At 49.5% G+C, this 27995-nt stretch overlaps 1 protein-coding gene across 1 annotated transcript; it reads right to left on the bottom strand.

Moving 5' to 3' along the window:
• Positions 1–297: 297 nt before the first annotated feature.
• Positions 298–27575, bottom strand: DNAI2 (dynein axonemal intermediate chain 2; the record flags this gene model as incomplete). The annotated part of the gene is made up of 13 exons (XM_080922468.1): positions 298–405; positions 1670–1774; positions 4057–4287; positions 5606–5752; positions 6609–6744; positions 9191–9414; positions 14058–14180; positions 15704–15843; positions 20617–20730; positions 22492–22634; positions 24729–24850; positions 26016–26177; positions 27393–27575. Coding segments are annotated over 13 exons (1938 nt in total), but the record flags the coding sequence as incomplete, so codon positions are not given.
• Positions 27576–27995: the final 420 nt, after the last annotated feature.

Genomic DNA, 27995 nt, shown 5'->3' with positions numbered 1-27995 from the left:
ACTGGTCCATCTAGGCTGGCTAGGCACTGGGTCCCAGGGATCTGCCTGTCTCTGTCTTCGTAGTGCTGGGATTACAAGTACTTGACATCATGCCTGGCTTTTGTGCATGGGCTCCGAGGTACCAATCTTAGGTCCTTATGCTTGCACAGCAAGAACTGTGCTGACTGAGCTAGCTAACTCTCTGCCCTTGCTGCTATTATTCTTGTTCTCCTCCTCCTTCTCCTCTTCCTCCTCTTCTTCCTCCTCTTCTTCTTCCTCCTCCTCCTCTTCCTCCTCCTCCTCTTCTTCCTCCTCCTCTTCCTCCTTCTCCTCTTCCTCCTCCTCCTCTTCCTCCTCCTCTTCTTTTTCCTCCTCCTCCTCTTCTTCTTCTTCCTCCTTCTCTTCCTCTTCCTCCTCCTCTTCCTCCTCTTCCTCTTCCTCCTCCTCTTCTTCCACCTCCTCTTCCTTCTTCTCCTCCACCTCTTTCTCTCATTCCTCCTCCTCCTCTTCCTCTTCCTCCTCTTCTTCCTCTTCTTCCTCCTCCCTTTAAGACAGGATTTCTCTGAGTAGCCCTGGCTGTTGTAGAACTCACTTTGTAGACCAGGCTGGCCCTAAACTCATAGAGATTCATCTGTCTCTGCCTCCTCCGAGGTGGGACTGGAATGCCATCATTCCTAGCCAACAGTACTCTTCAGGCAGGCACTTTAAATTCCCGACGACAGCTGCAGAATCCATGACACTCTGGGACTTGTAGGTGTACGAAGTTGTCTCTGAGGTGCCCTCTACCCTATCTACTCCTGTATGGAGCCATGGTTTTGGGGCCCAGCCCAGTGCCTACCCAAAAAGGACTCTGCTTAGTCCCCGGTCCACATTCAACTGCCTGGAGCACCTGCCTCTGCCCCATGCCTCGCCAGCTGTGACCAGGTAACTCTCCTTGAGCACAAACTCTCCAGGAACTTTGGAAAGATTACAGGAGATCAGTGAGAGACCCTGAGCATGGCATTCATGACACGTACACAATCACTGCTGTTACCGCTGATTTAATGTCATAAGAAACATAGCAATAAAAACCACGCGTGTACAGGGAGAGTCGGGTTCATCCTACCCACCTGCTCTCCACACCCGGGGGCGTCCCCACCGTGTGACTGCATGTCAAGATGGCCCCTGTGGGGGTTGCTTGGGTTGTTATAGATGGAGACAAAGGTTCTGTTCTGGTTTGGAAGTAGGTGAGGGGGGAGGAGAGAGAGTGAAACTTGCCCCGGTGCAGGTACTCCGGAGGCCCTTGTTCCATGGAGGCGAGCTCGGCTGAGCTCTGGAATCTTCTGGCAAAGGGCATTGGTGACTACTAATTGGGTAGCCCGTGATAAGCAGAATCTAGGGACCCGTCTAACATCTGCCTTAAGGCTGTGTGTGTGCCCTGAATCTGAGTTAGCCTCAGGGTTACAGAAGCCAGGGGAGTTAGCACAGAGACAAGCCCTACCCCTTCCCACCCTAGAGAAGGGGTTTAGCCCAATGTGGGCCTGTGACTTGTCCCTGGTCTGTCCCCACCAATAATTATTGAAGGAGGAAACTCAACTTTTTCTTCTTCAGTTGAGACACTATCAAGCGGAAGGCCAGCCGTCAGCAGGAAGGGGCAGTGGCGTGGGCAGACGCTGTCCTAGGTGGGCACTTCCTGCTGCTCTTCACTCACTTCTTCACCAGCATCTTCACCTGCTAGGTCACCATCTTCTTCCTCCTCTCCGACATTTTGTTCCACTATCTCCTCTTCGCCTTCCACCTCTACACTCGATTTTTGCTTCTGTGGCAGAAACAGAAATGTTGCTGAGAGGAAGCCCGCAGACATATTTCCAGACATATCCCTCTCTTCCAAGGCCAATGGCAGGGAGCTGCTGGGAGCCTAGCGTGTCTATTCCAAGCTGGCGCAGAGGGTTTCCAGTCATGGATGGGGAAGGCAGCAGGACTTTGGGGGATCTGATAGCCGGGCTTCAGCCATTTTCAGAGTGGGTGACCTTAAGCCTGCTCCATCTGGGGCACCTTGTGTGACAACTTGAGGGGTAGGCCTTAGCAAGAAGGGTGAAGGGAGACAGTGTGTAAAGAACAACCTTCATCATGGGGGGTAGCCTTTCTACCTTCCTTCCTTCTTTCCTTTCTTCCTTTCTCCTCATATCCCTTTCTTTTCTTTCCTTCTTATGAGACTGACCCTTGCAATATAGCAGAGGCTGGCCTCAGATTCTAGACTTCCCTGTCTGGGCACTGCACAGTGCTCAGGTTATAGCATCGATACTCTTTCTGGCTTTGGAGTGATGCTCTCTGACCCCCCTTCTTTCCCACCCCGAGAATTTCAGGCCATGGAAAGTCTAAGAGAGGAGGAGGCGTGAGGTGGGCAGGAGAAGGGCAGCTCTGTGAACTTGAACAGTCCCTGCAACATGTAGACTTTGCAAGGGCAGGACTTCAGGGTGTAGGAGGCCAAACACGTGCCTGTCGGCCCCATGGTACTTTAATCTACGCCTTCAGAAGGATGGGTGGGCTGGGAGGGAGAGATAAGAAGAGCCTGGGGGTTCAGGCCGGACATCGGAACTCTAGTCCAGCCTGTGCTATGAATAGTGGGCTAACCCTCCACCTTCACAAAAGTGGCTCTTAGTCAAACACTCCCCACATACAGATCACGTCACAAAATCACTCCCTGTCCTCAAGCATCAGGAGGGAAACAGTGGAAGGATCACTAGGCAGAAGGGGGCAGGAGGGACTGGAGAGATGGTGGTTAAGCCACTGTCCTTACGTAGAATCTGTATTCAGTTCCTAGCATCCATGGTAGATGGCTCATTGACACCTCCTCGTGTGTACGTCACCCCTTCTGCCTGGATCTATGTATGTTGACATTACAGGTGTGCATGAGCTCACTTGGTCTATGGGGAAACCCAGGCTTCATGAATTCTAGGCAAGCAGTCTACCAACTGAATTGTATCCCAACCTCCTCTAAATAGTTTTTATGTTTATTCTTGTGTGTGCACGCTCGTGCGCTCGCACATATGTGATCATACACATGACCTGAGTCCCACAGCATCCAGTGGTGGTCAGAGGACAGCTTGTGGGAATTGGTTCTCTCTCTCCTCTACCATATGGGTCCCCAGGAATCACACTCAGCCCATCAGGTGTGGCGTGTTAAGTGCTTTTATGCATTAAGTCATCTTGTTGGCTCCACTAAAACCGTTTTATTTGTCTGTTTTAAATATGTATGTGTAATATGCTTGCACATATGTCAGTGCACCATGCATGCCTGGTGCTCACAGAGGCCTGAAGAAAGCGCTGGATTTCTCGGAACTTGAGTGGAGTTATAGAAGTTGTCTGGGGACCTCTAGAAAGGCAGTCAGTGCTCTTAACCAGCCCCTCCTCTAAATGCTTTTTAAACAAGCCCTGCCCCCACTTTCATTTTGGCCATGACACAACCAGTCTTGCTCAGAAAAAGCACAGCTTGGCTTCCTTCATCCTTTGTCTCCTTCCTGGCTGAACCCCTAAGAACAATGTTGCAGATAAAGAAGATGCTTTTTCTCTCTGTCCACAGAAGGTAACCAGGCACCTTCTTTACAGTGCATACTTGCTTCACTTTACAGATAGCAGCTGAGAAGCTGAGAAGGAGAGGGACAGGCTGGGTGACACAGGTCAAAAATGCCTGTGAGCTAGGGCCAGGAGCAGAGAAGCAGTCAAAGGCCACCGTCCTGGGACCTGGTTGGGCTCCACCCCTTCCTTCCATGGGGCTGAAGGCACTCACTCACAAAACCTCAGAGCCCTGGCTCTGGGGGCCCCATGCATGTTGAAGATGGGCCTACCATGGTGGGGAGGAACATTCCAGGAGGCATGCAGCTCCAGTTCTCAAGGAACCTGATGCCTCATGGGAGAGAAATTTCCTCAGGAGATAGAAGCAAGTCTTTCCTCTTACTAGTGGACAGTCAACCTTGAGCCAACAGAAAACTATTGGCTCAAGGTTACCCAGGAGGTCATTAGTTGGGCAGAAAGAACTCAGGCCTCATGGCTTTCTCCCACACCCGAGCCCACTCATGTCCCTGCTGAGGTCCTTACCGAAGGTTTCCGTTTCTTCTTCAAGGCCTCTGCCTCCTTCCTCTTCAGCTCTGAGAAGATGACTTGGAAGAATTCCTCCTCGGCTTTGCTGACTAGCTCATCAAGGTCCAGGACTACATCCTCTTCCTTCTGGTCATCGTCTTTGCCCTCGGCCTTGCCTTTCTCCTTCAGCCGCATCTCGCGGTGTCTGGCCTCCAGGATCTTTTCCCGCCGGGTCTCACGTTCAAATATCTGGGGCAGACAAGGGACAAGCAGGTAGCAAGGGAGTTGGGTTTCAGCTAGAAACCTTAGCATTGGCTGGGCTTCTATAGAAATCTGTCCTTGGTGGGTTCTGCTGGGGGTTATATCAAGAGAGGAGGGCTAAACCAGGAATGGTGGTGTTCATGTTTGATCCCAGTGCTGGGGAGGCTGAGGTAGGAGGACTGTTGTAAGTTTGAGGCCAGCCTGGACCACTTACCTGTCCAGGAAAATCTATGCTCGAGACGAGAGATAGATGTATTATGTATTGAACAATTTTTTATGAAATTAAAATGAAGTTAGCCCATACTTGTACATTGAGTAAACTTATCTCTGAAAGTACATCGTCAAGGATGTAAACTTTTAACATTTGCTTTCATGTATTTATATGCAAATGAGACTAATTAAAATAAATTGTCACGCATGGGTGGGCGCAACTAAGTCAGATATGGTGGCATCAGGCCTTTAAGTCTAGTGCTCTCAGGAGGCAGAGACTTGTGGATCTCCGTGAGTTCAAAGCCAACCTGTTCCACATAGGACAAACCAAGACTGCAAAGTAAGATCCTGCCTCAAAACATACAAGTACACACTTGCACACAGGCCTAGGGATCTAGGTCTGCTGTTGAAGTGCCTGCCTGGCAGAGGTTCTGAACTATAAACTGGGTGTAGTGACACAAGCCAACAATCCCAGGACACTGGAGGCAAAGTTTGTGAATCTGAAATCCAATTCAGCACTAACCATGCATTAATCAAGGCCAGCCCGGAGCAGGACTGCTGAGTTACTGGGTTCCAAGGAGCCCCAGACACAGGCTACTGTGGAGAATGCCTTATGGGGTTAAGACAATGTGGTGATCCTGGACCCCCAGCTTGGTCGTGAGGCCCCAGCCTCAGGCACATCCAGGAGGCTATCCCACCCTCAGCACTAGGAACTTCAGTGCCAGTGTCTCCCCCCGCCCCCATGCTGCTGGGGAGGATGCTTCAGGGTAGGGACAGGGGTAGTGGCGGATCTCAGTGCCTCTTATTAGCCAGGTGACTTCCATGTGCCGTCTCTTGGAGCATCTGCTAGCCTTCTGCTGCCAAAATATCTCATTGATTTTTCTACTCCATCAAATCAGTGTGATTTACAGCCTGGACGTGCCGAGTGACCACGCCAGCACTCCTGAATGCGAGCAAGTGAGCAAGGGCAGATCTGACATCTTGGGGGACACCATGCTGCCCTTCCCGGTAATGGCAACCCGTTTTCCCTAACTCGGTCTCTATGTGACAGGCCAGGTCAGGTCGTGCACACAGTAGGCGCCACCCTGGCACTCACGGAGGAAGCTATGTTCTTCTCATTCCTCTGCAGAGTAGACAGGCTGCTGGAGACCTCCAGCAGAGTGGTCGTTCCAAGCTCGGAGCCGCAGGCGATGAGACACCCGGTGTCCTGAACCCGGAGGCAGAAGAGCGGATCGTCACACACCTGTTGGGAGCCAGAGGAACCAGGTAGAGTGGGGAAGGAAACCGAAGTTACTTATATCCTATTATCTGGCCCTGTTGGAACACCCTGGTGACACACCCTTCCACAGTGGATGAAGTTCACTGGCTGCCAACACCCTTGGTCCCTAGCCCCAGTGTTAGTCTAGCTGTGTCATCTTATGGCCTCAGCGAACCCGAATATAAGGGTCTGAGAGGTAAACAGCTGGAGAGGGGAGAGAATGTTTACTTCTCTCAAATTCCCTCCAGTTTTGGTTGTTGTTGTTTGGGTCTGGGTATCCTGTAGCCCAGGTTGGTCTTGAACTTACGACTTAGACAGGATTGACCTTGAACTTCTGATCTTGCTGCTGCTGCAGTGCCATGCCTGGTATATCCAGTTGTGGTAATAGGGCCTGGGGCCTTGTGCATGCTAGGCAAGTGTCCTGCCAACTGATAAAACTTTTTTCTTGTGGTGCTGAGTGTGGGGCTCAGAGTTGAAAGCTAAGCCAGAAGCCTACCAGTGCCTGGAGTCTACAGCCTTTCCCTTCTGTTTATGTTCCCTAGGGTGATTCATCAGAGCTGCAAGTCCCTGGGTCCCTCGATTCTCCCATGCTCCCAAAGTCAGAGCACAGCCGGCTAGAAACCCAGACTATTCAGAGAGGCCCTATTCAGGTGCACATATAAGACACACACACACACACACACACACACAGAGAGAGAGAGAGAGAGAGAGAGAGAGAGAGAGAGAGAGAGAGAGAGAGAGAGAGACGAGCCCGCCCCTCTGGGCCCATCCAGGAAAGACCCCAGATCACAAGGGCCAGGGTGTACAGGGCAGTAGGGGTAGGAGGGGACACACACGTGACCTTCAGGCTGAGGGCAGGGTCACACTGCTTGAACACCAAGTCCCAGATGTCCAGGGTCCCATCCATCTTGGTGGTGAAGAAAACCGCTGGTCTCACAGGACTCCAGGCTCCATCGGAGAGGTAAGCCATGTGGTACCTGTGGGAGACAGGGAGGTGAGTCAGGGATCCTGGGGTGGAAGGAGAGAGCTTGAGGGTGTGCATGGCTCCTCTCACTGAGGCTCTCCCAGGGGTCCAGGGCCTCTGAGTCTGTCTGGGTAGAAAGCTTTCTTGGGTCTGACTTTTAGCATGTCAGCCTCATTTACTGATTGTTTGCAGGTTGAACTTAACAGGGATCTGGGTGCGTGGTCTCCCCATGGCCTTTCCCACAGTGTCAATCAAACCTGATGGAATCTGGAATCTACTGTGGGGTCCCAAGAAGGACATACCCAGAAATTCATTTTTTCTGAGATTGAGGTTTGCTATATTTTCTCCTGCCCTTCATCTCCGGATTTCCAAAGATTTGTTCGGTGGACAACTTTGTTTAATAATTTATAAATCGTGTGTGTGTGTGTGTGTGTGTGTGTGTGTGTGTGTGTGTGTGTGTGTGAATATGTATTGGTGCATGCATGCCACAGCACACATGTGGAGGTCAGAGGACAACTTGGAGGAGTCAGTTCTCTCCTTCTCCCAAGAGAGTTCTGGGGATCAAACGCAGATGGTCTCACTTGGCAGCAAGTGCCTTCACCACCGAAGCATCTTATCAGCCCAAACAAAAAGTCATTCCTCACCATGCAGGGTGATGCCTCTTCTAATCCCAGCACTTGGGAGGCAAAAGCAAGCGGACTGCTGAGAGTTCAAGGCCAGCCTGGTCTACAGTTTGAGTTCGAGGACAGTCAGGGCTACAAAGAGAAACCCTGTCATCCCTCAAGGTTGTTCAGAAGTAGGTGAAATATTTTTAAAATTCTTCTCTTCTCTTCTCCTCCTTCCTCCTCCCCCTCCTTCCTTCCTTCTTCTTCTTCCTCTTTTTCCTCTTCTTCTTCCTCTTCCTCTTTTTCTTCCTTCTTCTTCTTCCTTCTTCCTCTTCCTCCTTCTCCTCTTCTTCCTACTTCTCTCTTCTTCTTCCCCCCTCCTTCTTTCTCTTCCCCAAACCCCCAAACCCATTCTTTATTCCTCCATAGAGGTACAGCTGAAGCTGGATTAAAATCTCGGGCCTCCTTTGATTTTACTAAGCATGTGAACAGTTGGGCCACGATAAAAAGAAGAAAAAAAAACCTGTAGATTTTATTTTTATCTTATTTTATTTTTAAAGAGAGGGTCCTACTGTGTAGCTCTGGCTGTCTGCCCTGGGATCAGAGAGATCTGTCTGCTTCTACCTACTGAACATTGGGGTTAAAGGCATGGTTAGCATGCCCATCATCTGACTCTGGAGAGTTTGGAAGGCAGTGCAGAATTTTTAATGTAAGTATATTCCAAGGAATATAATATTGCATGGGGCATATTTATATCAAAAGTTCTTCATTGTTGCTGGCTGGGTGGGATGACACAGGCTTTTAATCTCAGCACTTGGGTGGCAGAAACAAAGTCTTAGGGTTTTTCTTACTGTGATTAGGAACACCTCGATCAAAAGCAACCTGGGGAGGAAGGGGTTAATTTCATCTTACATTTCCAGGTGACAGCCCAAGGTCTAGGGAAGTCAGGGCAGGATCTTGGGGGAAGAAACCAGAAGACAAGAACTGAAGCAGAGGCCGTGGAGGAGTGTGGCTCACTGGCGCCCTCCTCCTGGCTTGCTCAGCCTGCTTTCTATACATCTCAGAACCACCTGGCCAGGGGCAGGGCTGCCTTCAGGGGACTGGGCCCTCACACCCCAATCATTAATCAAGATTTGCATACAGCCCTACAGATTTGCATACAGTCCCACAAATTTGCATAGAGACAATCTAATGGAGGCATTTCCTCCATTGAGGCTCTTCTCTGGTAACTCTAGCCTGGCTCAAGTTGACAAAAACAACAACCAGCACAGGTAGGCAGATCTCTGTAAATCTGAAGCCAGACTGGTCTACATGGAGGGTTCTAGGCCAATTAGATCTACATAGTAAGATCCTGTGTTCAGAAAGAAAAAAGAGATTATACTGTTAACCAGGCATGGTAGCACATACCTGTAAGCCCAGTACACTTGGGAGTGCTTGTGTGTGTGTGTGTGTGTGTGTGTGTGTGTGTGTGTGTGTGTGTGTGTGTATGTGTGTTTGAGACAAGGTCTTTCCTTTTTCTTTTTTTTTTTTCTTTCTGAGACAAGGTTTCTCTGTGTAGCCCTGGCCATCCTGAAACTCGATCTGTAGAGCAGGCTGGCCTTGAACTCTGATATCTGCCTGCCTCTGCCCTCTAAGTACTAGGATTAAAGGCCTGCACCACTGCTGCCCAGTGACAAGACAAAGTCTTCCCATGTAGCTCAGGATGCTTCAAACTTGCAATCCTCCTGCCTCAGCCTCCAGAACGCTAGGATTACAGGTATGAGCCACCACGCCTTGTATAGACTCCTGCTAAACCAAATATCTGAGGTGCCCCCCCCCAGTGTACCCTCTGCTCCTCTGCAACCCTCCCTTTACCTGGTCCACATGATAGATGACTCCCGACTGTCCTCAGACCAGATGCGGGCCGTCCAGTCACCGACAGTCAGAAAGTTCTTTGGGTAGAAGGGGTTTCTCTGGAGGGCATAGATGGGGCCGTGGTGGCCAGAAAAGGTGCAAACAATCTTCTCGGCTGATGTCTTGGCCTTGCGGTTGCAGGAGATGATGATGCCCTGTTCTGTGCCCACCATGAACTTGGTTGGCTGTGGAGAGGAAGACAGAAGAGGAAGGTCCATGAACTACCATCTCTAGGCTGGACCCACGGAACCAGCAGCCTGCCTGGGAGCCTCTGCTTCAGCTTTGTTCAGGCCAAGTCCTGTTGCGCTCCCCAGTCTCATGGGGAATTTTTTGCTGGCACATGTAAGGGTCTCCTTGGCTCTCCTGAGCCCTAGAGGGTTATCAGGAGACCCTGCCACAGACAGCACTGTATATACTATGCAGTGTGTGTGTGTGTGTGTTTGGTATGTCCATGTGTATGCGTGCTCATGCATGTGTGTGTGTGTTTGGTGTGTCTGTGTGTGGGCACACGTGCATGTGTATGTATGGATGTTTTTGGTGTGTCCATGTGTTTGTGTGCAGTTTATGTATACAGTGTGTGTTTGTGTGGATGTGCCCGTGTGTGTATACAGTGTGTGTGTACGTGTTTGTGTACGCAGTTTATGTGTACATGTTTGTGTCCGTGTGTGGATGCAGTGTGTGTGCAGTGTATAGATGTGTGTGTGTGTATGTAGTGTGTTTATGCCGTTTGTGTATACAATGTTTGTGTGTGTGTTCATGTGTGTGGATGCAGTGTGTGTGAATGTGTGTGTGCTGTGCTGTGCATTTGTGTGCACAGAAGCCAGAATAAACTTTGGGTGTCTCCCACTATCACTCTGCTTCATTCCTTTGAAGCAGGGTCTCTCCATGATCTTGGATTCTTGCTTTTCTGATAGGCTGGCTTCCTGCAAGTCCTAATCCCCCCCTCCGTTCCCCTTACAGCACTGGAGTTAAAGGACAACAGGTGCTTTTAAAAGCAGAGCCACCGTTCTAACCCCATAATCTCCTGTCATAAGGATCTGGGTTACCTGTTTGCACATAGAATAAATGAGGCTCAGAGTGGACACAATGTGTCCCCGAGTACGAAGAAACTGTATCTGAGGGAAATCAGCTCAAGCTGCCACTGTGAACTTAGGACAGGTGGCCAGCCAGCACTCAGGAAGCCACCTGGTGGTCAGTGAGGCAAGTTGTCTCCCCAGGTCTGGGAACTACAGTTGTGCCTCCTCCCGCCCAGCCTGGAAACTTGCCTGTGATCACAAGGCATTCATACACACACGTGTACATATGCACGAATGCACACACATGTGCACACACAAAGATAAATTTAAATAAGAGTAGAAGCAAAATAAGAAAAGGGCCAGGACTGCAGCTGGGCTGGTAGAGTTCAGACATGAAAACTGGGGTTCAAGCCCCACACAAACAGGCATGGTGGTGCATTGCTGAAATTCTGTCGTTGGGGGGGAGGCAGGATCATAAGTTCAAGGTTATCCTTAAATACTTAGCAAGTTTGAGGTCACCCTGTCTCAAAAAGAAACGAAGAGAGGGAGAGGGAAGGAGAGGGAGAAGGAGAGAGAGAGGAGAGAGGAAGAGAGGGAGGGAGAAAGGGAGGGAGGAAGACAATTCTCTATCACCCTTCTCCTTAGCAATCCCTAGAGGGGGCAAGATGGACAATGATGAGAATTGCTAGGATCTCGGGGAGAAAGGAAGGGGGACCTGTTTTTCTCAACGGTACAATGTTTCCATTTTGTTTTATATTTGTTCTTACAGAAGAACCAGTTTTTGGGGAGGAAATCATCTGCTTCATTTTGATCATTTGAAAAATCAGTTACAATAAAGGGCTTGGTGTTTTTTCGTTTCTGGTTTTGTTTTGTTTTTGATACAGGGTCTCACTACATAGCCTTGGCTGCCCTGGAACTTGCTCTGTAGACTAGGCTAGCCTTGAATTCACAGGCCTGCCTCTGCCTGAAGTGGTGGGATTGAGGTCTAAGCCACCAAGCCCAGCTTTTCTGGAAAGTGTAAGAATGACCAAATTCCTTTGAGGAAGAACCGTGTCAAAGTGTGAGTCAGCCGAATCCACACAGCTATGAGGAAGTGAAATTACATTCACCGGCAACGCCGGGAGGCGGGGCTCCTTCCCACCCAGGCTCTTTCTTGTTCTGTCCGGAAGGTAAACAAAATGTCACATCTTAATAAAGAGCTTTGAAAGATGGGGAATTCCAGAGCCAGGCGGTGGGGATGGTCATTCTACAGGACGAGTGGGCAGGGCACTGCACAACTGCCCCTTCAAAGTGGTCAACCCAGACTCGGTGGCGCACACCTGTGATCTGGCACGCAAAAGCTGGCGGGGGGGGGGGGGGGGGGCAGGAGGATCAGAAGTTCAAGGTCATGGGTCTGGGAGATGGCTCGGTGGGTAAAGGTCAAGCTTGACAACCTGCGTTCCATCCCTGAGGCTCACACAGTGGAAGAATAGAACTGACCCCCACAAGCTGTCCTGTGGCGACCACATGCAGCAAAAAATAAAATAAAATTTAAAATGTAATATCCTTTTATGTTCAGGTTGTTTTCAGTAAAATAGTAAATTCAAGGGATGCAAGGGACTTCTCCAAAATAAAAAGTGCAGAGGGAATCTGGGTGTTGGTGGCGCACATCTTTGGTCCCAGCACTTGGGAGGCAGGAGGATCTCTGTGAGTTTAAGGCTAGCCTGGTCTACAGAGTGAGCGCCGGGATAGCCAGGGCTACACAGAGAAACCCTGCCTCAAACAAACAGTTAAGCAGGGCCACAAAGATGGCTCAGCTGTTAAGAGCACTTGTTTGGACCAAGGAACCAGGTTTGATTCGTGACACCTTCATGCTGGCTCACAAACACCTGTAACTCTAGTTCCTGGGTACTTTTTTTCTAACCTCTTCAGGTACCAGGATTGCATGTGGCACACACAAAAGCAGGCCGAATACTCACACACACACACACACACACACACACAGAGAGAGAGAGAGAGAGAGAGAGAGAAATAAATCCTTAAAATCAGTGAGCAATAATGGATAAGGGAGTAGGTGGTTATTTCATGAGCTTTCAAGCATATGGAGATTAGAGGTATGGCTTGGTGTTGAAAGATTGACCCCACGTTCAGTATTCAGTGTCGAGAGAGAAACACACACACATACACACACACACACACACACACACACACACACACACACTCACAGAGAGGTGGGAAAGGAAAGGGAGAGAGAAAGGATACAAACTGAGCTACTAAAGTTGGGTACAAATTGGGGGTGTGGCTGAGAAGCAAGCCATTAATTCAGCCATGGTGTACCTATAAATGGTCAGAGACAAGTCACCCAGCCTGCGGTGGAGACAGAACCAGGGCATGGGGCTGAAGTCCCAGCTTTACCATGTGCCAGGGCACTTGGCTTACTGTCACCAAGACTCCTCTTGATGGGTGGACGCAGGGATAAAATCCCGGCCTCACAGGAACAGGGTGGCTGCCGGTGTCTGGCAAAGGCTGTAGATACTCAAGGACTGTCATGGACAAGAGGGGGCATTACATTTAGCATGTGGCCTAGAAACCTTGGGATACCAAGTCTTCTTGAACCCTCCCAGATAGGCTCCACCTACTTCATGGTGATTGGCTGAGGATGCTGCCCGGGGCAGGTGTGAAGGCAGAGCCTCCTCAGGTCCTATGATGATGTGACAGTTCCGTGAGTCAAACAAGTGACAGACATTTCCAAGAACGTAGGAGTGGGGCCACCAAGCTTGAGCCTCACCTAGTTAGAGGAGGAACCAGCCTAAGCCACTGACCCATCTGGAAAGGGGTTTTCTCGTCTTGATTTGGGGAGAGTGCCCATTTTCTGCTCTGACGCACTCCCACGACTACTGATCTGCTAAACTCCAAGCTTTCTAGTTTATGTTCTGTAGGTTTTTGGGTTTGTATGTTTGAGACATGGTCTCCTGGCTGGCCTGGCATTCTCCGTGATCTCAGCTGGTTTTGAACTTTCAATGATCTTTCTTCCGGCTTCAATTTTGAGTTTTAAATTTTCTCTTCTTTGACGGCGTCGATGTGGTGGTGTGTGTGTGTGTGTGTGTGTGTGTGAGAGAGAGAGAGAGAGAGAGAGAGAGAGAGAGAGAGAGAGAGAGAGAGAGAGAGTTCCATGGTTCATTAAGTACAAGGAGAGGTCAGAGGACAATTTCCGGGAGTCAGTTTCCTTTCATAGCAGGATCCAGGAATTAAACTCAGGTCAAGTTTGTGTAGCAAATGCAAAAGCTCTCTCTGGCTTCTTGTTTTCTGTTTTGTTATTTATTTCGACTTAAAAACAATCAAACAGACAAAAAACAGGACCTCAAACTTGTTAGGTTTGACTTTGAACTCCTGATCTTCCTGCCTCCAGCTCCAAGGGGCTGGGATTACAGGCACGCACCCGCAATCCTGGCTTTGGGGGTTTATCATTCCTTTTCTGTTGAGAAGTGGCCAGCCTAGGGCCTCAAGTGAAGCCAAAGCAGATGCTGGTTCTGGACAGGGATCTTACCCGCAAACCGGGCATCTCTGGTTTTAAAGCTCCCCTCAGCTCAGAAGGGCCGGCCTCAAGCGGTTTCAACCGCAGCCTTCCTGGAGGCGCTCTGCTGCCCCCTGCTGGAAGACCGCTGTAAAGCCTTCACAACGAGTAAGGCTGCCCAGGGAAGGAAGGGTCCTCCTCCCCGCTTCTGCACCGGCCAATGCCTGTTTGTAGCTCCAGCTAGCTAGCGAAGCTGAAGAAAGTACAACAGAAACAAACAAAACAACAACAAAAAAAAATCAATCAAACAAACACCTACCAAGGTAGACTCGAACTCCAAGGAGATGGCGCCCAGGGCGTTCTCGAGCTGCTCCTTTCTGGAGATGTCCATAATGACCACTTCGGTGGGCTCGCTGATCTTGCGGATGTCCCACCACATGACCTGGCAGGGAAGGGTGATTGAGACCCTGAAGACCCTGACTATTACCCCATCCTCACCCCCAAACCATCCAGGGACTCAAGGATATGGGACCAATGAGAACAAACATACTATTTTTAAGACTTACAAAGGCAAACCCTATACAATTCAGATGTAGGCACAAGAAACTGTTTTCTACAAAACTCCCCTATATAGAAATATGCAGAGATGAAAACTACACACAGGACCCAGGCGTGCTGACGTGGGTCTGAAATCCCAGCACTCGGGTGGTGGAGGCAGAAAGTTTGGGACTTTTGATGTCAACCTGGACTACATGAGATCCTATCTTTAAAAATAAATAAATGGTGGCTGGAGAGATGGCTCAGTGGTTAAGAGCACTGACTGATCTTCCAGAGGTCGTGAGTTCAAATCCCAGCAACCACATGGTGGATCACAACCCTCTGTAATGGGATCTGGCGCCCTCTTCTGGTGCGTTTGAAGATAACCACAGTGTGATCATGTACATAAAATAAATAATCTTAACAAGATAAATAAACAAAAGAGCACACATATTCATTGCGTGAGCATTTCCCACCAACAGCAATATACGCTTCAGATTGCCAGTGTGAGTGTAATGACCAGGCACACATGCACTTCTTGCTCTTCCTTTTCTATTATTTCTAATGCTGACAAACGTATTTTCTGATGCCGACAAAAATATTAAGCCCCTCTGAAATAAAGCAGAACAGACCTACCCCGGGCGGTCAACAGGTACAGAATCACACTTGGTGAAATCTGAACCGGCTGCTGAGTGGGCTCAAGGGGCACAGCAGGTGCTAGGCAGGTGGGAAAGTGTGCCGGGGAGAGGGTGAAGAGAGGGAGTGGCCATTTGCTCGAACATGCAGAGGGCATCTCTCAAAGCAGACACAAAAAACTAGTGCCAGGGGAGGGGCTGGCAGGCTATGAGGGAGGCGCTGGCAGGCCATGGGGGAGGAGCTAGCAGGTCATAGGGGAGGGGCTGGCAGGCCATGGGGGAGGAGCTGGTAGGTCATGGGGGAGGGGCTGGCAGGCCATGGGGGAGGAGCTGGCAGGTCATGGGGGAGGAGCTGGCTGGCCATGGGGGAGGGGCTGGCAGGTCCTGGACAGAGGAGGCCTTTCGGGTACTGCTCTTGAATCTCCGAAGTGATTTACTACTCGGTGTTAAGACTGGAAGAGGTTAGGGTAATGGGATGGCTCAGAAGGTAAAGGCGCTCACCACCAAGCCTGAAGATCTGAGTTTGATTCCTGGTACCCACATGGGCACCATGGCACACACCACTGCCCGAAATAAGTTGTCTTTTATTATCATTTTCTTTCTTTCTATTCCCCCCCCCCTTTGTTAAGGAAGAGGGGGCTGAGGAGCAGCTCAGTGGTAGAATGCTTGCCTCCCGTGCATGAAGCCCTGGGTTCCAGCACCGCACAATAAAATAAGTACTGGAAAGCAGGACATAAGGCACTGGTCCCTGGATTGGCCCTCTTCTCCTTCCCAGGGTCCGGCCCGGTGGTACCTGCCCATCTGTGGACGCTGAGAAACACTCGGTGCCTGTCTTTGACTGCAGCCAGATGGTGCCGTACACTGGGTCTCGGTGGCTGAACTCAATGGTGGACAGCTCCGCCACCAGGCTGCCCTTCCGGGTGTCCCAGCAAGCTGAATCCGGAGAGGGAGTAGGGAGAGGTGGGGGAAAGGGGGAGGTGAAAAATGAGGCTGTCAACTCAAGTTCTCAGAAATCTGCTGTAAAGCTTTTCTGTCACTGGGGAGTGTTGAGATTCTGAGTTGGAGGCTAGCCTGGTCTACATAGTGAGTTCCAGGCCAGCTGGGGCTATATATTAAGACCCTGTCTCAAAATACACAAAAATAAGACAAAGTAAGAAGGTCTTCAGATAATGTGTGAGACCTGAGACTTGTTCCTGAATGTTCTAACCCACCTGCCTTTTTTTTTTTTTTTTCTGGGATTTGTTGTTGTTGTTGTTGTTGTTTAACTGATATTTGGCCATGGGTGGTGGGCGGGCATTCATTTGTTTTGTTTTGGATTCTTGAGGCAGGGTCTCATGTAGCCCAGGCTAGCCTCAGAAATTCCTATATAGATAACTACGGACTCTCCGGCCTCCACCCCAAAGTTCTGGGTTTATAGGCTTGTCATTTATTGCTCTACCACACGACCCAAAAGGCCTTGGTTAGTGGTTTGTCATTGTTGCTGCGTGGCTCTAAGAACTTCGTGAAACTGTTTTCAGGTTGGGATTTAGTGCCTGGCCTAAACTGTGCTTCCGGATCGCGGACATCCATATTTGACTCTAGGATTAACTCTCTCATTTCCCTTTGATTCTGGGAATTATCTGGATTTTTTGGGAATCAGGGCTCCGTTCAAACCACCTTATATTTTCTACCAACCCCACACAGTGTGATTCTATGTCTGCCGGTCCCATGTATCCCATGGTGCCCAGCCATGTTCTGAGCGATACCCTGCACCCTGGTGAAGCTCGTGGGGCCAGGCTTCGTACCTGGAGAGGCTGCTCTGATCAGGGAAGGTCTGGAGGGAAAGGGGCTGTGAGCTAAGGTTGAAGGCAGAGCTAGCCAACGGAAGGGGTGAGGCCAGAATCCATGGGAAGCACAGGCCCAGGTCCTCCAAGGGAAGAGGGCTGCTGTATGAACATGCTGTTGAGAAAAACTCACGGAGGGGCAGCTGGAGAGATGACTTCGTGGGTTAAATTTTTGTTATCCAGCCAGATGGCCTGGGTTTGATTCCTGAAACTCTCCTGATAGCTCACAACCATCTATAAATCTAGTTCCGACAGACCCCATACCTTTTCTGGCAACAAGGCATACATAATATGGTACACACACACACACACACACACACACACACAAAATAAGATAAGGGCTGGAGAGGTGGCTCAGTGGTTAAGAGCACCAACTGCTCTTCCAGAGGTCCTGAGTTCAAATCCCAGCAACCACATGGTGGCTCACAACCATCTGTAATGAGATCCTATGTCCTCTTCCGGTGTGTTTGAAGAAACAGCTACAGTGTACTCAGAAACATAAAATAAATAAATCTTAAAAAATAAGATAAATGTATCTAAAACTTGAATAATGATAATAATAAAAAGAGGCCGGGGGAGATGGCTCCTCGGGTAAAGTTGCCTCTCACAAACCGACAACCTGAGTTTAACAGACAACCCCAAGATCCACATGGTAGTAAAGAACCAACTTCTTCAAGTTGTCCTCTGACCTCTACCTACTCATTGTGGTATACACACACGCCCTTCCACACAATAAACTGTTAAAATGTGAATTAAAAATAAGAAAGATGTTGGGAGAGATGGCACATCGGTTCGGAGCCCTTGCTATCCCTACAGAGGGCTAGAGTTCTGTTCCCAGCACCCACTCTGGGTGGCTTATGGCTCCCTGGAACTCCAGCTTCAGAGGAACACACACGTGTGACATTTTAAATGAAAAAGGGGGGGCTGGAAGGGGCTCAGTGGCTGAGAGTGTTTGTCACTCTAGCAGATTGTTGGAGTTTGGTTCCGAGTATTCAGAATGGACAGCTCACAATGCCTATATCCAGCTACAAGGAATCTGATGTCCTTTTCTAGACTCCTTACACACACACACACACACATGGCACATGCTGTTACGCATGCACACATAACTAAAAGAAATCTTTAAAAAGAAAAACTCACAAGCACATTCAAGACACCCCCCCCCCAGCCTTGTGCTTTGCCTACAAAGGGGTGAAGCCTGTTTCCTGCCCTGGGGGATCTGGGTTTTACATCATCCCGAGGGCCATCAAGGGCCGGAGTGCTTCCTCAGAGCTATTTCCAGGAGACTGACCACCATACTTACTTGCTCATAAGTTTTGACCTAGTAGTCCCTAAGCCTGAGATTTTTCTGCAAAGCAGCGCTCCAGGGTGGGTCCTGTGCCCACAGATGTCCCGTGGCAGCGGGGCCCCAGCGCTGAGCCTGTTCTGAGCCAGTTTGAAAAGCCACTGACAAGGATCATGAATAATGAATGAGGAGGGCTGCTGAATAAGTCATGGCACCAGCTTTGCTGCGGTCTTTATGGCTCAGACAAAAGATAATATGGCAGGGAAATATATGGGGTCTGGCTGCTCCCCTGGGGAAGTAATAGATCTGCTGTGAGTGTGTGTGTTGGGGGGGGGATCGGGGCCTTTCCCTTGAGGAATCAAGAGTTTAAGGCCGGCCTGGGTTATAAAGTAACACCCCGTCTTTAAAACAAAAATAAATTAGAAGGCTGGAGAGATAACATAGTGGTTATTAGTGAATGCGGCTCTTGTGGAGGACCTGAGTTGGGTTTCCCAGCACTCAGATTGGGAGGCTCACAAACTGTGACTCTGATGCCCCTTCTGGCCGTCAAGGGTACTGCACCCAGCTGCATACACTGACACTCATACACAAAAGTAAACCAGAAAAAAAAACGAGAGTAATTAAACCCAAAGCAAAGCTAAGCATAGTGGCTCAGACTTATAACTCCAGAGCACAGTGAGTTCAAGTCCTGTATGTGCTGCATATGGAGACCCTGCCTCATAAAATAAAATACTAAAAAAATTTTTTAATTGAAAAAGACAGGAATGGTGGCACATGCCTTTAATCTCAGCACCGGGAGACAGATGCAGCCAGATCTTTGTGAGCTCAAGGCCAGACTGGTGTACACAGAAAGTTCCAGGTCACCAAGAGCTACACAGTGTGAGCCTATCTCAAACAAAAATGAACTCCAGATGTGAAAAGCAAACCTAGCATGTGGGAGGTGAAGGCAGCAGAATGAGCAGCCTGGGCTACACCACACACACACACACACACATACACACACACATATGCACACATATGCACACACACACATACACACATACACACACATATACACACATACATACATACACACACATACACACACATGCACACATACACACACACCTCTGAAACACAACTCAGACACACACACACCTATGAACCTGTAACAGACACAGCTCTGAAACTATAACTCACACACACATACATATACACAGACACACAGACACACAGACACACAGACACACAGACAGACACACACACACACACACACACACACACACACACACACCTCTGAACCTATAACACACACACCTCTGAAACTACAACTCATACACACAACACCTGAATTTGATTCCCAGAACACACATGGTTAAACTTGAGAACTGATTCCTCCCCCCCCCCGTGTTGTCCCCTAACTCAGCTATTCATTGTCACACACTAGTGCCCACCCTCACCCACCACTACACATCCTGCCCATTGGGTCCACCTAGCCATCATGAGGAAATTCACCAGTGCCCCCTTACAAAAGGATTATCCCAGCCAGATCTGTTCTAAGAGAGGGATGGAAAACCAGGAGACCCTTCCCTGAGTTTCTGGCTGCCCCTCCCAGGGATATCCTGTTTTGAGAAGGAGCGCCCAAACCCTGAAGTCCCTCTCCTAGGCTCCTTAAGGAAGCCCAATAAATGTCCAAAATTTTCCTCAGGTTATTATTGAGACCTTGGAAATAGAATCTCCATGTGTCTCTGTCTCTCTTGGTCTCTCTCCCAATAAACGCAGCACAAAAAACAAAACAAAACAAAAAAAAAAACCCAAAAACAACAACAACAAAAAAAAAACCCAAATCAACATTCCCACCTATGTACCTATGTGGGACCTGGGGGCCAGCCTTCCTTCCTGCCTGAACCTCTGCTTCCTGGTAGATCTGACTTGAGAAGCCCCTTTTGTTAGCTCCTTCCCCCACCAGGGATCAATCCACTCCAGCCGCCATGCAAGACTGTCCCCTCGGGAACCGGGGAGCAAACTAACTCTTTCTCCCCTAAGTCTCTCCTCTCAGACACTGCCTCACAGCAATGGGCACATGGGAGGCGACACTTCCTAACTGCGGGTGCAAACCCAGCATCACCCACAATCCTCCCACGCTTTTTTTCCAGACACCTCGCCCAAGACGGGACCACTCCACAATGGCCCCCCATTCATCGATCGATGGCCCTGGTGCTTGGCTTTATTTGAACTATCACTTAAAAAAAAAAAAAAAACCTGCATTTTATTTTTACTCATGTACACGAGTGCAGCTGCACAAGCGAAGGTCAGAAGACTACTGTTCTGTCAACTATGTGTGTGTGTCCCACAGGTCAACCCAGGTCATCAGGCTTGGTGACGGGCACCCTGACCCATTGAACCGTCTCCCCGGCCTGCTTTATTTTTAAAGCCGTCTTATTCCCCGCTATCGTTAGACTTACCTCAGTGAATATGACTGGAGGCCAGCCCACACTATCAACCTGATCCTGACTCCCAGGTGACTCAGTGGTTAGCTTCCTAAATGGTCCGTCTGCCTGCTAAGTCCGTGCTTAGTCCTGATGGACACGCCCCCTGGTGGGGCGGAGTCTTCCTTACCTATCTGCCCATTGTAGCAGCCCCCTAGGAGCACGTGGGAATCCTTGGGGTTGTACTCCAGGGTGACGAGAGGAGACGATGGCTTCAGGGCAATCTCGGGTCGGTTGGGGTTTTCTAGAGTGAAGAGGACCAATCAGTTCAACCCCTCCAAGCAAAGGATGAGAAAAACAGCAGAAGAGTCCTTCCCCTCCCTCCCTCCGTTCTCTTTAGCCTGTATCTCCGCCAGGGGCTTAATTTAGGGGGAGGGGGAGAAGATCGGGATTAGGGGGGCGAATTCGCTTATTGAATTCCAGCTCTAGTCCATTCCCCGGGTTTGGTGTTAAGTGAAAAGAAAATTTTAAAGATTTATTTAGTATATATAAGTCCACTGTAGCTGTCTTCAGACACACCAGAAGGGGATCCCATTACAAGATGGTTGTGAGCCACCATGTGGTTGCTGGGGTTTGAACTCGGGACTTCTGCAAGGGCAGACCATGCTCTCAACCACTGAGCCATCTCTTGGGCCTGTGGAATGAAATTTTGGTCTTAGGGTGGAAAGAGTGGTGAAGTCCTGAGTAGATGTGTCCGTGGATGTGCGTGGTTGACAGAGGCACAGCTGTGCCAAGGACCCTAGAGTCCCAGAGCCCTGGAGGAATGGCAAAACCTCACCACCACCCCCATGTCCCCTGCCGAAGTTTTGGGGTGAGGCTCAGAGGGACATGGTACAGCCTTCTTCAGTAGACTGAGAGGGAGTGTTGACAAGTGTGCACAGAGACTGTCTGTCCCACCAGACACTTGAGGTCTGGAGATCGGTCCCCTGCAGAGATCACTCCCACGGAGATTAGCTAAACCCGCCTCCGTGATCCAGGTGTGTATGATGACCGGGCCTGCTCTGTTCTGTGAACATGATAACCCTGTATCCCTGTTTAGCTGGATTCTATGACCCATGTCCTTGTTCAATTCACACAACAGGTAGGGTCTCTGGGCTACTGCGACTTCTCCAGCAGGGAGCCCAGTGCGTCTGCATTTGTCTTTTCTTCCTTCCTTCGCAGCCTCAGCCAGATCCAAGTCCGTGGATCCACAGAGGCTTTACCTAAAGTCTACTCTTGGGGCCAGCGAGCTGCCCAAGCCTGGTGTGACCCGAGTTCAATCCCCGGAGCCCAGATAAAGGTAGAAGAAGAGAAATGACCCCACAAAGTTGTCACCTGAGCTCTGCACATGCACCATGACACACATGCCTCCCCACAAGCAATAATATCATTAAAAAAAAATCAGTTTCTTCCACCCAAGTGGAAGTGTCAGGTCTGAGGACCGTGGCTGAAACTGGAACCACCCTGGGTGAGGGCAGCCTTCTGTGAGCACGTGCTGAGCTGCAGAAAGAAGCAGACTGTTGGCTCTGAGTGTTGTGCGCCCATTATAGCCTGTAGAAAATGGTCTCTCAGTGTCTGTGTGAATGAAAGGCGAGTGTCGGGAAAGCTAGGGTGGTTTCTCTCCTGCTTGGGCCCCCATCTTGGTCATCTAGGAGGAATCTTTCTCATATGGCGGATCCCACAGAGCCTGTTCTTAGTGCCTCAGAAGTTGGAGGTGGGCTGGGGCGTCCCACCTGCCTCACACTCACAGGGCTGTGGGGGGGGGGTCGTCTATCCCCAGTGTAGGAGGCAAATGCAGAGTGGACAGGAACTTTCTTGGTCTGGTTTGGCTCTGTGGAGGTGTGCCTGTCTGTTCCCACACAGGGAAGAGGCAAAAACTTTCCTCTTGGCCCTGGTGCCCTACTCCGAAGAGTGTCTTTGACCTCTTATTTCCACCCTCAGCTCCCCAAATTTTGCTGACCTCTGACCTTGCTCCCGCCCCTCCACCCGCAGTCCTCTCTGGCAGGTGGAATCACCCGTTTCTCACCCAGGTCCCAGATGTAGGAGTCATGGCTCATGCCCATGGGCGCGCGCTGGAACCGCAAGCAGGAATAGGCCACCGCCAGCTTCCGGTTCCCGTCAGGGTGCCAGGAGAGGTGTGTGGCTGTCCGCTTGATCTCCTGAGGGTCCCTGGAGGGGAAGGCAGGGAAAGCCGGGGATGGAGGGAAGGGACTCCCAATTCTGTGTTTATCAGATTTCCTTTCAAAATATCCAGGTATGTCAGTGCAACTGTGTACGCTTAGAAATCGATTTTTACAAAAACAAAAAGGCTGGGGAGATGGCTCAGTGGTTAAGAGCACTGACTGTTCTTCCAGAGGTCCTGAGTTCAAATCCCAGCAACCACATGGTGGCTCACAGCCATCTGTAATGGGATCCGATGCCCTCTTCTGGCGTGTCTGGAGACAACGACAGTGTACTCACATGCATAAAATTTAAAAAAATTAAAAAAAAATAAATTGATTTTACACGGTTGAAGCTGGGATAGCAGGGGGCACCTGTGACTTACCACTCCAGAGGTCAGCTTAGGCTACAGAGTACAGAGTCCCTGTCTCAAACAAAAAAAACAAACTCCACATAAACCCCAGAGTTGACTAGACTTTGCAGCAGATGAGTGAATCTATAGGCATTTATTTATTTATTTATTTATTTATTTATTTATTTATTTATTGAGGCAAGATCTCATGTACCCCAGGCTGGCCTGGAACTAAAGATAACCCTGAATTTCTGATCCATCTGCCTCCAGTACTGAGATTACAGGCATGTACCATCACATGTATGCGAGCTACTGGGACAGAACCCAGTATATACATGTTAGGCACACGTACACACCGCCAACTCAGGCCGAGTCCCCTGCAAGACAGTGTCTGTGTTTCTCGGGCTGATCTGTGTGTCACCCTGAAGAGCTTCAGTTTAACAGTCACACCTCCCTCCTTTTAAAGCAGGGTCTCACTGTGCAGCTCTGGCTAGTCTCACGTTCCCTCTGTTCACCAGGTGGACTTGGACGTACAGAAATCGGCCTGCCTCTACTGCTCTGGACCTGGGACCAAAAGGCATGTGCTACCATGCTGGCCTGGTTCAAACACTTTCACCCGATCAAAGTTTTGACTGGGAGTCTGAGTCCATGATTATCAGCACAAAAGAGGTGGGGTTAAATCCAGCCACTGGCTCTGCACAGTTGGTCCAAATCCACAGAGTATAAAGGCCCACAAGTGCCTCCTAGTGGAGACCATGGTCTCTGCATATTGGGGATTTGACTGGTTAGCTTGCTTGCTGTCTTTCTTTTCTTTTTTTCTTTTCTTTTCTTTCTTCCTTCCTTTCTTTCTTTCTTTCTTTCTTTCTTTCTTTCTTTCTTTCTTTCTTTCTTTCTTTAGTTCTTCCTTCCTTTCTTCTCTTGCCTTGCCTTCCCTTTCCTTTCTAAAAAAAAACAGGACCTTAGAAGTCCAGAATCACCTCAGACTCCCTATGTGTCTGAGACTAAGGATGACCTTGAACCCCCTGATCTAGCCCACCTCAGCTTCTCAGGTGCTGGGATTACAGGTGTGTGCCACCATGTTTGATTTTTTTTTTCTTTTCTTTTTTAAGACAAAGTTTCGCTAAGTACCCCAGACGGGCCTAGAACTTTCAATCTCCTGTCTCAGCCTAATGCGTGATAGGACCATAGGTGTGGGAAAATTCACACAGGCCTGACAGATACCCGAGTGCTGAGGGTGGGAGGGAGGGAGCGATCCAAGGACACTCCGCTCTCTTTACTCAGATTTGCTGAAGGCCTAAAACTATGTGAAAAAACTTAAGTCAATTTTTAAAAATAAATATTCATTTATGTCTTTTTTTTTAATGTGCAAGTACTCTGTATATACACCTGCATGCCAGAAGAGGGCATCAGACCCCTTGATAAATGGGTGCTGGGACTTGAACTCAGGACCTCTGGAAAAACAGCCAGTGTTCTTAACCACCCAGCCATCTCACCAGCCTCTAAAGTCAATTAAGTAGTTTGCTTGTGTGTGTATGTATGTATGTATGTATGTATATGTATGTATATATGTATGTGTATGAGTGTTTTGCTATATGTATGTATGGGCCTCACATGCACGCCTGATGCCTGTGTAAGCCGGAAGAGGGTATCAGATCCCTGCAGAGAGCCTAAGTCTGGTTCCCAGCATCCTCATTGGGCAGGTCACCTGTCACTCCAGCTCTAAGGGACCTGGGACCTCTCTCTGGAGCTACCTGAAGACGTTGATAGTCTTGGCGGAAGGGGCCTCTTCAGTCACCTCCACTGTCTCCTCGTCATCAAAATACTCCTCGTAGATGTCGATGGCGTTGTTCTGTTTGATACAGTGCTCCATAATCTGAGGGGACACCACGCCAGGGAGTCTTAGCGGCGAAGAGAGCGGCCTCCCCACCCCCACGCCCACCCCGCCCGTGTCATTTCTGTTGTCCAGCAAGGTCGGGCCCAAGCCCAACACTCTTCTGGTGTGAGGACCTAACACACTCCATTTTAGAACAGGCTGCCACGTTGTCCTTAAGCTTCAGTTTCCCAGGACAGCCAAGGCTTCTGGGGAAAAAACTGCAGAAAAAGGGCAGCTGTCAGCAACCGCCACGATATCTGGCCAGGGCCTTACAGCAGATAACTTTTCAAAAAACTTGCTACAAGGTAACTCTCTCTCCCTCGTGGTACAAACCAATCAAAAGTGTACAAAAATCTCATGCCATAAGCTCCACCAATCCTGATGGTGACCCAAGCAAAACTGGAGACCCCCTAATTGGCTTTAAAGGGGGCCTGCTTCCTTCATGGTCACCATTTTGCTTTGCTGGCTGTCCCCGCAGAATAAATGCTCTTTGTCTTTGCATACTATCTAGTCCGAGGTCAGGGATCCTCGAACCCTCACACAGGGAGCCTTCCCTGAACCCTTCAGCAGGAAATTCTTTCCTTATAGGGCAAACAGGAGTGTCTCTGTCTCTGAGAGCGACTCTTTGCACGCTATCTAGTGAAGTCAGTGTGTCTGTCTGTCTTGGACGTGTGCAGTGAATAACAAACTTTTTTGGAAGCAGAAGGCATGTGAGGTTCAGTTTGCAGCCTCTGCTGTGTCTGGCAGTTTTGAAATTCAGTTCAGTGCATGAGTGAGCACTACAAGCTGATTGGCAGGACTCTTCCAGGGTTCCCTTTACCCAAGAGGCTTTCCCAGTGTGCCTCGGGGTTTGATGGGGGGGGGGGGAATGCTCATCTTTGTACATGTGTGGAGGTCAGAGGACAACTTACAGGAGTGAGGGTTTTAAGACTTCTAGTGATCAGCCTTGGGGACCAGAAACATTACCAATACAGCCATCTAGACAGCCCTCTTCCAAGCATATTAGACTCTTTCTAAAACCCGTTTGCCTATAGATCCTTATGTTCAGTAGTGAGGTTTCCTGGCTGAGAGCTACTGGAGCCTACACGGGGCTACACACAGCCTACAGAGCACAGTCTGAACTGGGGTAGAGGTGTGGGGGAGCTGGTGCCGGAGGGAGACTAACCGAGCCCAGCTGCATGACAGTGTTGATGTAATTCTCGTCCTTCTCCACTTTCTTCCGGAAGCGGATGGTCTGCTCCAGCTCCTGGGGGTTCACATCCTTGGGCCAGCCCCCTTCGATATGGTTCACCCCACAATTCTCCATCTCAAACCGCTCTGTGTTGGCCTAAACAGAACCACAGGTGAGAAGGCATTTGTCTCTGGGCTAAGTATTCAGCCATCTCTGTAAACATGGGTCTTGGGACCTGAAGATATTAAGAGGTTACTGAAGAAGGGGTGCCCTGGCCAAAGCCACAAAGTGAGAGGAGGCCCTATCTGGTCCTCAACAGCACTACCTTACAGGGGACAGTGGTGGCCATGGAAAACCTAGTTCCATTTTTAACTTAAATGGGCCCAGGAGTCCACCCATCTAGCCTGGGAGATATCATATCAACAGTGAAAAACCCTTCGTCCCTCGGCATTACAGAGACTGGGAATCAGCAGCGATTCAGCTCATTCATGCCCCCGCCATCAGGATCATTCATGCCATGAAATGGTGAAAAGTGTGCGTTGGCCAAGTCAAGTGATACTGGATGATCCTGGGCATGGTAAGATGGGTTAGCCCATGTCACATGATTTTCAGTGTGGCTGACAGAATTGTGGGTTCATCCCTTACTTGGTGGGAACTCAGTGTCTCTGGGGTCCCAACCCATCCCAGTGGGAACCTCCTGTGTAACACGTCCATTTTCTTAAGCCCTTAGGAGGAGCATTTTGTTTCTACGTATGTCTGATCTTTTTGATACTGAAATATGACCCAACAGTATCATCTACAAGGTTCATATTCAGTAATCTCATGGTATATACACACACACACATACACACACTGCTGAACACAGGAAATAATCTTTAAAAAAACAGACTTCAGGGATGGAGGACGAGGATCAGAACCTCAAACTCACTCTTCCCTTGGTAAGTTCAAGGCCAGACAGAAAAAGAAAACTCGTGCATATAAAAAAATTCTCATAATGCTTTAAATAGATCCACCAGTTTGTGTTGGGCCACATACACAGCTAACTTCAGCCATATCTGGAGTTGACTAGGCCCAGGAATCCACCCAACCCTCCTGGGAGATAGGATACTAACACTGAGTAATCCTTCCTCGTTCAGCATCGCAAAGGCTGCCCGACAACTGCAATTCAGAGCGCAGACTTTGGCTTGCGCGCACAGAGGTCGGACACACCTACTCTGGCCCAAGACGAGTTTGTGTTGTTTACTCCTGATCCTGGCACCAGCGTGAGTCTTGCGGTGACTCTGCCCACACACCGCCAGCACTCTTTACTTAGTTTCTAGATTAAGCCAGTTCCCCCACTGACCACCCAGCGCCTTCAGGGCAGGAACCCACCTCATGTTCCGACATACTGGCCGAGCACTGGATGCCTGTGTCCACCGGGTTCCGTTCCACATACAGTGCGGACAGCTCAGGGTTGGGTGAGATGTCGATGTTCAGCTCAGCCTGGCGGTCTGTGAAGTTGCATTGCTTCCCAAACTCGCTGCGCTTCTTCACGTACACGTAGACGATCTCCATGGCGGCGGCGGCTGTACCAGGATGGAGCACAGGGTCAGACTGATGAGAGCCCCACCCATATACTGCCCATCTCCTCTTGTCCCACCAGAGGCAGGGCCAGGTTAGGGGATCTCTCCAGAAGTACTGTACCTATGGTTTGTTTTTTTTTGTTTTTTTGTTTTTTGTTTTTTGTTTTTTTGTTTATCATCTGGAGAGGTTGGGGGAGTGGAGAAATGGCTCATCGGTTAAGAACACTGGCTGCTCTTCCAGAAGTCCTCGGCATTCCCAGCCCCAACAGGGCAGACCACTTAAGACTCCAGTTTCAGGACATCTGACTTCACCCTCTTCTGGCTTCCATAGGTACTGCACATACATGATACATAGATGTACATGCAGGATGCAGGCAACACACACACACACACACACACACACAGAGTCTTT

The sequence above is a fragment of the Micromys minutus genome, assembly GCF_963924665.1.
Source record: "Micromys minutus genome assembly, chromosome: 10".
In the NCBI taxonomy this organism is placed as follows: Eukaryota; Metazoa; Chordata; class Mammalia; order Rodentia; family Muridae; genus Micromys; species Micromys minutus.
This window is presented reverse-complemented; position numbering and strand designations above follow the sequence as displayed.